The following is a 9803-nucleotide window of genomic DNA, read 5'->3' on the forward strand; positions in this document are numbered from 1 at the left end:
TCCTGCTCCTAATTCGTATGTTCGTATAATCATGAAAGAACCAATTGGACAGGTTTTCTTGGGTTTAAACAAGAAAGAGGTGAGTTTATTATACTTAACAATCTAAACAAAATAATTTAAAAAAAAGTTACACACTCACGCACACGAGAATCACACACACACAAATAGATTACAGAGTGCTGAGGGGTAGATTTGTGGTTGAATTCGAGTCCAGAATAAATAAAAAATTAACACACAGTCTGTGAAGTTGGATGATTCTGTGGTCTTCCAACTAAAGTTGTATTCTTGAAGTCTCTGGCTTGTCGAAGTGCACTTTGTGGCTGGCCCAATTGGCTCAGGGTTTTCTTGGAGGCAGACTTGGTGGCTGTCTTCCCCTGGTGCCTCTGTCTGTAGCAACCTGTAGGCTTGGAGGGTCCACAGTCACAGACGGTTTTCAAACTTGCGATATTATCTGGAGAGAGAGAGAGGGACGCAGGCCTTCTGCTTCTGCACAGTTTCAGTAACTGGCTTGTATGTCTTTGTCCAACGGAAACTCTCAGCTTTCACAGAGATGGACAGACAGTCACATGACTGCCTCAGTGTATTCTCTGGAACCTTCTAATGACATTCAAGGTTAGGAGTTTCCATCTCCTCAGGCCTCAGGACACCAATATTTACACTTGGAGGAGTTTGCTCTTTCGAAGTCAATGTGTCAGGATGGCCTTGAATGTCATGATAATGAAAGCAATCTTAGATAATTCAATCACTCAAGCAAGCCACTGTTTTGGGTACAGGCTCATCAGACATATGTCTCCTGTTGGAGGCCTTGGAATGTATAAGGTGTTCAAATGCAAATTGCGGTGGCTATCTTGGCTGCCAGCTTTTTTAAAGTTAACTGTCGGATTTTTTCCATTAAAAGATTAATGTAAGTTTCCAACTGATGAATTAAACTTCCTCATTTGGCATTTCATGTTTTCTTGACAATTTATATATATAGTTACACTCCCAATCATTGCTTAGTATTGCATGACTTATTTAAACAGTTTAGTTATTCCTTCCTCAGAATTCTCCCAGTGCTCCTTTCATAAGAAAATTCCAAATTTCTTTTCCTGTCCCACTGCCATTAAGTATGAAATTGTGGAACTTCTACCCACTCACTAGTTGCACCCCAGACCTGGTCCCAGTTCCCTTGGTAACCAGCACTTAAATATTTCTGACAGCATCCGTGCCATTTACAGCACACCTGAGGCACCCAACTCAGGTTGGGTTTAGAAACATGCTCATGACCAGCTGAGGGCCTTCAAACATTTTTAAAAAGGTTCCCAGTTTTTTTACTGGATCAGTTTCAGTATTGCTCTGTGAAAGGCTGCAGTTGGGAAACTGCCCTTTTAAATTTTAAATCTCTCCCCCCCCCCCACCCCCAACATTTTTAACAACGCTATATCAGGGATACACAGAGGCCTCCTTTGCATACAGCATTGCTCAGAGGGAAGTATATGATGTGAATTAATTCCCTCATTTGCAGTTTAATACACCCAGTCCTAAATTCGCAGGAAATTTTGACATGGAGAAAAAGACAGGGTCTCAGTGTAACTAGGCCCTGCCACAATTTCTGCACTTACCCATCCAGAATACACTGTTTTTATGCCTACAAAAAAAGTTGGCTCTAATATCTTCTTCCACATTCTTTTATTAATGGTCCATGTTGTGACAGAAAAAGTGTGAATTTTACTGTTAACAGGAAGAAAGGGTTTTACAGAAAAATTATACTTTTCCACTAAATGTTGTGATTAGATTAGATTATTACAGCGCAGTACAGGCCCTTCGGCCCTCGATGTTGCGCCGACCTGTGAAACCACCTGACCTATACTATTCCATTTTCATCCATATGTCTATCCAATGACCACTTAAATGCCCTTAAAGTTGGCGAGTCTACTACTGTTGCAGGCAGGGCGTTCCACGCCCCTATTACTCTCTGAATAAAGAAACTACCTCTGACATCTGTCCTATATCTTTCACCCCTCAACTTAAAGCTCTGTCCCCTCGTGTTTGCCATCACCATCCGAGGAAAAAGACTCTCACTATCCACCCTATCTAACCCTCTGATTATCTTATATGTCTCTATTAAGTCACCTCTCCTCCTTCTGTCCAACGAAAACAACTTCAAGTCCCTCAGCCTTTCCTCGTAAGACCTTCCCTCCATACCAGGCAACATCCTAGTAAATCTCCTCTGCACCCTTTCCAAAGCTTCCACATCCTTCCTATAATGCGGTGACCAGAACTGCACGCAATACTCCAGGTGCGGTCTCACCAGAGTTTTGTACAGCTGCAGCATAACCTCGTGGCTCCGAAACTCGATCCCCCTACTAATAAAAGCTAACACACCATATGCCTTCTTAACAGCCCTATTAACCTGGGTAGCAACTTTCAGGGATTTATGTACCTGGCCACCAAGATCTCTCTGTTCATCTACACCACCAAGAATCTTCCCATTAGCCCAGTACTCTGCATTCCTGTTACTCCTTCCAAAGTGCATCACCTCACACATTTCCGCATTAAACTCCATTTGCCATCTCTCAGCCCAGCTCTGCAGCCTATCTATGTCCCTCTGTACCCTACAACATCCTTCGGCACTATCCACTACTCCACCGACCTTCGTGTCATCCGCAAATTTACTAACCCACCCTTCTACACCCTCTTCCAGGTCATATATAAAAATGACAAACAGCAGTGGCCCCAAAACAGATCCTTGCGGTACACCACTAGTAACTAAACTCCAGGATGAACATTTGCCATCAACCACCACCCTCTGTCTTCTTTCAGCTAGCCAATTTCTGATCCAAAGCTCTAAATCACCTTCAACCCCATACTTCCGTATTTTCTGCAATAGCCTACCATGGAGAACCTTATCAAACGCCTTACTGAAATCCATATACACCACATCCACTGCTTTACCCTCATCCACCTGTTTGGTCACCTTCTCGAAAAACTCAATAAGGTTTGTGAGGCACGACCTACCCTTCACAAAACCGTGCTGACTATCGCTAATGAACTTATTCTTTTCAAGATGATTATAAATCCTGTCTCTTATAACCTTTTCCAACATTTTACCCACAACCAAAGTAAGGCTCACAGGTCTATAATTACCAGGGCTGTCTCTACTCCCCTTCTTGAACAAGGGGACAACATTTGCTATCCTCCAGTCTTACGGCACTATTCCTGTCGACAATGACGACATAAAGATCAAGGACAAAGGCTCTGCAATCTCCTCCCTGGCTTCCCAGAGAATCCTAGGATAAATCCCATCTGGCCCAGGGGACTTATCTATTTTCACACTTTCCAAAATTGCTAACACCTCCTCCTTGTGAACCTCAATCCCATCTAGCCTAGTAGTCTGAATCTCAGTATTCTCCTCGACAACATTTTCTTTCTCTACTGTAAATACTGATGAAAAATATTCATTTAACGCTTCCCCTATCTCCTCTGATTCCACACACACAACTTCCCACTACTATCCTTGATTGGCCCTAATCTAACTCTAGTCATTCTTTTATTCCTGATATACCTATAGAAAGCCTTAGGGTTTTCCTTGATCCTATCCGCCAATGACTTCTCGTGTCCTCTCCTTGCTCTTCTTAGCTCTCCCTTTAGATCCTTCCTGGCTAGCTTGTAACTCTCAAGCGCCCTAACTGAGCCTTCACGTCTCATCCTAACAAAAGCCTTCTTCTTCCTCTTGACAAGCGCTTCAACTTCTTTAGTAAACCACGGCACCCTCGCTCAACAACTTCCTCCCTGCCTGACAGGTACATACTTATCAAGGACACGCAATAGCTGCTCCTTGAATAAGCTCCACATTTCGATTGTGCCCATCCCCTGCAGTTTCCTTCCCCATCCTACGCATCCTAAATCTTGCCTAATCGCATCATAATTTCCTTTCCCCCAGCTATAATTCTTGCCCTGCGGTATATACCTGTCCCTGCCCATCGCTAAGGTAAACCTAACCGAATTGTGATCACTATCACCAAAGTGCTCACCTACATCTAAATCTAACACCTGGCCGGGTTCATTACCCAGTACCAAATCCAATGTGGCATCGCCCCTGGTTGGCCTGTCTACATACTGTGTCAGAAAACCCTCCTGCACACACTGGACAAAAACTGACCCATCTAAAGTACTCGAACTATAGTATTTCCAGTCAATATTTGGAAAGTTAAAGTCCCCCATAACAACTACCCTGTTACTCTCGCCCCTGTCGAGAATCATCTTAGCTATCCTTTCCTCTACATCTCTGGAACTATTCGGAGGTCTATAGAAGACTCCCAACAGGGTGACCTCTCCTCTCCTGTTTCTAACCTCGGCCCATACTACCTCCGTAGACGAGTCCTCAAACGTCCTTTCTGCAGCTGTAATACTCTCCTTGATTAACAATGCCACACCCCACCCTCTTTTACCATCTTCTCTGTTCTTACTGAAACATCTAAATCCCGGAACCTGCAACATCCATTCCTGCCCCTGCTCTACCCATGTCTCCGAAATGGCCACTACATCGAGATCCCAGGTACCAACCCATGCTGCAAGCTCACCCACCTTATTCCGGGTGCTCCTGGCGTTGAAGTAGACACACTTTAAACCAGGTTCTTGCTTGCCAGTGCCCTCTTGCGTCCTTGTAACCTTATCCCTGACCTCACTACTCTCAACATCCTGTACACTGGAACTACAATTTAGGTTCCCATTCCCCTGCTGAATTAGTTTAAACCCCCCCAAAGAGCACTAGCAAATCTCCCCCCCAGGATATCGGTACCCCTCTGGTTCAGGTGAAGACCATCCTGTTTGTAGAGGTCCCACCTACCCCAGAAAGAGCCCCAATTATCTAGGAAACCAAAACCCTCCCTCCTACACCATCCCTGCAGCCACGTGTTCAACTCCTCTCTCTCCCTATTCCTCGCTTCGCTATCACGTGGCACGGGCAACAACCCAGAGATAACAACTCTGTTTGTTCTCGCTCTAAGCTTCCACCCTAGCTCCCTGAATTTCTGCCTTAAATCCCCATCTCTCTTCCTACCTATGTCGTTGGTGCCTATGTGGACCACGACTTGGGGCTGCTCCCCCTCCCCCTTAAGGATCCCAAAAACACGATCCGAGACATCACGAACCCTGGCACCTGGGAGGCAACACACCAACCGTGAGTCTCTCTCGTTCCCACAGAACCTCCTATCTGTTCCCCTAACTATGGAGTCCCCAATGACTAATGCTCTGCTCTTCTTCCCCCTTCCCTTCTGAGCAACAGGGACACACTCTGTGCCAGAGACCTGTACCCCGTTGCTTACCCCTGGTAAGTCGTCCCCCGCAACAGTATCCAGAACGGTATACCTGTTGTTGAGGGAAACGGCCACAGGGGATCCCTGCACTGCCTGCTGGTTCCCTCTCCTTCCCCTGACGGTAACCCATCTACCTACTTCTTTTACCTGAGGTGTGACTACCTCCCCATAACTCCTCTCAATATCCCCCTCTGCCTCCCGAATGATCTGAAGTTCATCCCGCTCCAGCTCCCTAACGCGGTTCTCGAGGAGCTGGAGTTGGGTGCACTTCCCGCAGATGCAGTCAGCAGATATTACAAAAAAATTCTAAGCGACAGTTCTCATGTTATCTCCATTTCTTGACAGGCAGCATGTGATTCTGCAGTGCTTCAAGAGAAAATTACAAAGAGAAGGAGAAAAAATTGAAGAGCGTTCTGATAATATTGGGCACAACTTACTATTCATGACAGTATTAACTGTTAATTTAGTTAATTTTTATTATATTGAATTGCATGCCAATTCAATACATTGTTACCCATAATTTCATTAGTCATTGTTGTTACTACTTTGGTTATAAAATGTATGAAATATATTTAGGGAATATCGATGAAATAAAATGTTGCAGTCATATAAACTTTGTCACACGTTTCTTCAGCTTTTTAAAGGGTATTTTCCTGTGCTAAACAATAAGTAAGAATTTATCCAATATTAATATTTGGGAATTAGAATAGATATATGAAAATAAATAGTCTGAAGTTGGGCAGTAGTTTGAAGCATTAAATTGATTTCAGTGTATCAAATCATATTTTAAAAAAACATAAACATCTGGATAAGTGTGATTTTAGGATGTGGACATTTTGATGTACTGCAGAGGTTGAGTCTCAGGATTGTATATTATTTCATCAGGTACTCTTTGTCATTCCTCACATTTTCTAAATTAGCACACGGTTCTGTTATATGCCCACCTTTATGCTTTACATAATATTTCCAATTCTGCACTGAGTGCTGCTTGAGTGCACGGAGTGTGACGTTGGGAGTTTGGTAAGTGAGGGGATGTTAAGGCTTAATCTTTCTCTAAAGTCTAGTTTTTGTTTACATTTTGCAATTAACTAAAAACTACTATTTAAGTTGTTTCTTCCAGTCTTAAAAAAGGATATACAAACTGTCTGAGAGCAGCTGTAGCTTGTTAATTGGATAGATAGCTCAAACTTGTTTCTGAGCTCTAGCAGAGCTGACTCATCATTGTTTATCAGAGAGAATAAATACAGGGGCCTCTGAGTTCTGCTTGTCTGCACTGAGCGCTGCTTGAGTGCAGAGGATGTGAGGTCGGGAGTTTGGTGAGTGAGGGAGTTCGGTGAAGAGGGAACTATAAATTAATTAAGAAAATAAATTAAATTAGCAAATAAAGATTGCAGGACAGGTGATATGTCATGGATGTAGCATTTGGGAGCTCCTGTATGCCACTGCAAAACATGGCAACCACATCTGTAGTAAGTGTCTGTGGCTCGAGAAGCTTCGGCACAGAGTTAATGAGATGCAGACATTGCGATGCATTAGGGAGGGGGAAAGTACCTGGACACTTTGTTCCAGAATGCAGTCACACCCCTTAGGATAGGGTCGTCTGATTTGGTCAGTGGTCAGGGACAGGAGGGTGTTACTGTGAGTCATGCTGGTAAGGGGATCGAGAAGGTGAGAGTGGAGGAGCCTTAGCCCTTGCAACTGAACAAAAAGTTCGAGGTTCTTGCAGCTTGTATGGACAAGACTAAGGGTTGTAGTATGCATGAGCAGACTGACCATGGTACAGGAAGCCATTCAAGTGGTGAGAGTTAAAAGCAATTAAGTGGTATTAGATGACAGTATAGTCAAGGGGATAGACACTCTTCTCTGCAGCCAAGAGTGAGAATCCAGAAAGCTGTGTTGCCTGCCTAGTGCCAGGGTTCAGGACATCTGCTCAGGGTTGGAGAGGAACTGGCAATGGGAGGGGGAGGATCAAGCTGCTGTGATCCATGTAGGTACCAACGACATAGATTGGACTCAGAAAGAGGTTCTGCATAGGGAGTATGAGGCGCTCAGGACGAAATTTTAAAAAGAACCTCAAAGGTAATCATTTCTGGAAAATTGGGTAAATAAGATTAGAGACATGAACACATGTGGGAGAAGTGGGTTCTGGTTCGTGGGGCACTGGCACCAACTGGGGAAAGTGGGGGATGTACCATTGGGACAGACTGCACCTGAATTGTGCTGGGACCAGTGTTCTGGCGAATCGTATAACTAGGGAAGTCGAGAGGGCTTTAAACTAAATAGATGGGGAACGGGATCATGTAGGGGAAGATTGAGTAAATTAAAGGGAAATTACAAGGCAATAGAACAAGGCAGCAATAAAGGTAATGATAATCAGAGTATAGCAGGAAGGGACAGTGATTGCAAACTTAAGAGTGTGCCAGCAGATAAGGCCAGAGTTTACAAAAACAGTAAAAAGTTGAATTCAGGGTTCTGTATCTGAATGCCTGCAGCATTCGCAATAAAACAGATGAATTGTCAGCTCAAATAGAAATTTATATGTATGACCTGATAGCCATTACAGAGACGTGCTACAAGGAAACCAAAGCTGGGACCTGAATATGCAAGGGTACGTGACATTCAGGAAGGACAGGAAGCTGGGAAAAGGGGGTGGGGTAACTGTTAATTAAAAAGGGCTTTAGTACTGTAGTGAGAGATGACAGTTCTAAAGATCAAGACGTAGAATCAGTTTGGATGGAACTAAGAAATAGCAAGGGCAGAAAACATTGGTGGGAGTTGTTTAAAGGCCGCCAAACAGCAGTGATAATGTAAATCACAGTATATAATCAGAAAATTAGAGGTGCATGTACCAAAGGTAATACAGTAATCATGGGGGAATTTCAATCTACATATAGACTGGGTAAACTTAATTAGTACTAATGTTATGCAGGACGAATTCTTGGAATGTATGCGAGATGGTTTTCTCGAGCAATACGTTGAGGAACCAACTAGGGAAAGGGCTATTTTAGATCTAGTATTATGCAATGAAAAAGGATTAATTAATAATCTTGCCAGTGGAAAAGCCCCTGGGAAGGACGGCATTACCCCTGAAATAATCAAGAGTGCCAAGCCTACTATACTCTCAGCACTCCATGAACTGCTTTGCCTGTGCTGGGATGAGGGAGCAGTACAACAGGACTTGCGCAACGCCAATATCATCACCCTCTAGAAAGAACAAGGGTGACCGCGGTGACACCGCAACAACTACCGTGGAATCTCCCTGCTCAGGATAGTGGGGAAAGCCTTCGCCCGAGTCATTTTAAACAGGCTCCAGAAGCTGGCCGAGCGTGTCTACCCTGAGGCACAGTGTGGCTTTCGAGCAGAGAGATCCACCATTGACATGCTGTTCTCCCTTCGCCGGCTACAGGAGAAATGCTGCAAACAACAGATGCCCCTCTATGTTGCTTTCATAGATCTCACCAAAGCCTTTGACCCTGTCAGCAGATGTGGTCTCTTCAGACTACTAGCAAAGATCGGATGTCCACCAAAGCTACTAAGTATCATCACCTCATTCCATGACAATATGAAAGGCACAATTCAGCATAGCGGTGCCTCATCAGACCCCTTTCCTATCCTGAGTGGCGTGAAATAGGGCTGTGTTCTCGCACCTACACTGTTTGGGATCTTCTTCTCCCTGCTGCTCTCACATGCATTCAAGTTTTAGTTTTTTTAGTTTTAGTTTTAGAGATACAGCACTGAAACAGGCCCTTCGACCCACCGAGTCTGTGCTGACCATCAACCACCCATTTATACTAATCTTACACTAATTCCATATTCCTACCACATCCCCACCTGTCCCTATATTTCCCTATCACCTACCTATACTAGGGGAAATTGCTAATGGCCAATTTACCTATCAACCTGCAAGTCTTTGGCATGTGGGAGGAAACCGGAGCACCCGGAGAAAACCCACGCAGACACAGGGAGAACTTGCAAACTCCACACAGGCAGTACCCAGAATTGAACCCGGGTCGCTGGAGCTGTGAGGCTGCGGTGCTAACCACTGCGCCACTGTGCCGCCCATCTTCAGAAGAAGGAATTTTCCTCCACACAAGATCAGATGGCAGGTTGTTCAACCTTGCCTGTCTAAGAGCGAGACCAAAGTACGGAAGGTCCTCATCAGGGAACTCCTCTTTGCTGACGATACTGCATTAACATCCCACACAGAAGAGCGTCTGCAGAGACTCACTGACAGGATTGCGGCTGCCTGCAACGAATTTGGCCGAACCATCAGCCTCAAGAAAATGAACATCATGGGACAGAACATCAGAAATGCTCCATCCATCAATATCGGCGACCACACTCTGGAAGTGGTTCAAGAGTTCACCTACCTAGGCTCAACTATCACCACTAACCTGTCTCTCGATGCAGAAATCAACAAGCGCATGGGAAAGGCGTCCACTGCTATGTCCAGACTGGCCAAGAGAGTGTGGGAAAATGGCGCACTGACATGGAACACAAAAGTCC

General features: G+C 44.6%; 1 protein-coding gene across 1 annotated transcript in view; it reads left to right on the forward strand.

The window, feature by feature from the left end:
• Positions 1–5724, forward strand: part of LOC137372782 (HORMA domain-containing protein 1-like) — an 86779-nt gene extending 81055 nt beyond the window's left edge. The window contains exon 15 of the mRNA XM_068037020.1: positions 5643–5724. Within this exon, the coding sequence (XP_067893121.1) occupies positions 5643–5702 (60 nt within the window). The 3' untranslated portion in view covers positions 5703–5724. The remainder of the gene's footprint in view (positions 1–5642) is intronic.
• Positions 5725–9803: the final 4079 nt, after the last annotated feature.

The sequence above is a fragment of the Heterodontus francisci genome, chromosome 8, assembly GCF_036365525.1.
Source record: "Heterodontus francisci isolate sHetFra1 chromosome 8, sHetFra1.hap1, whole genome shotgun sequence".
NCBI classification, from domain to species: domain Eukaryota; kingdom Metazoa; phylum Chordata; class Chondrichthyes; order Heterodontiformes; family Heterodontidae; genus Heterodontus; species Heterodontus francisci.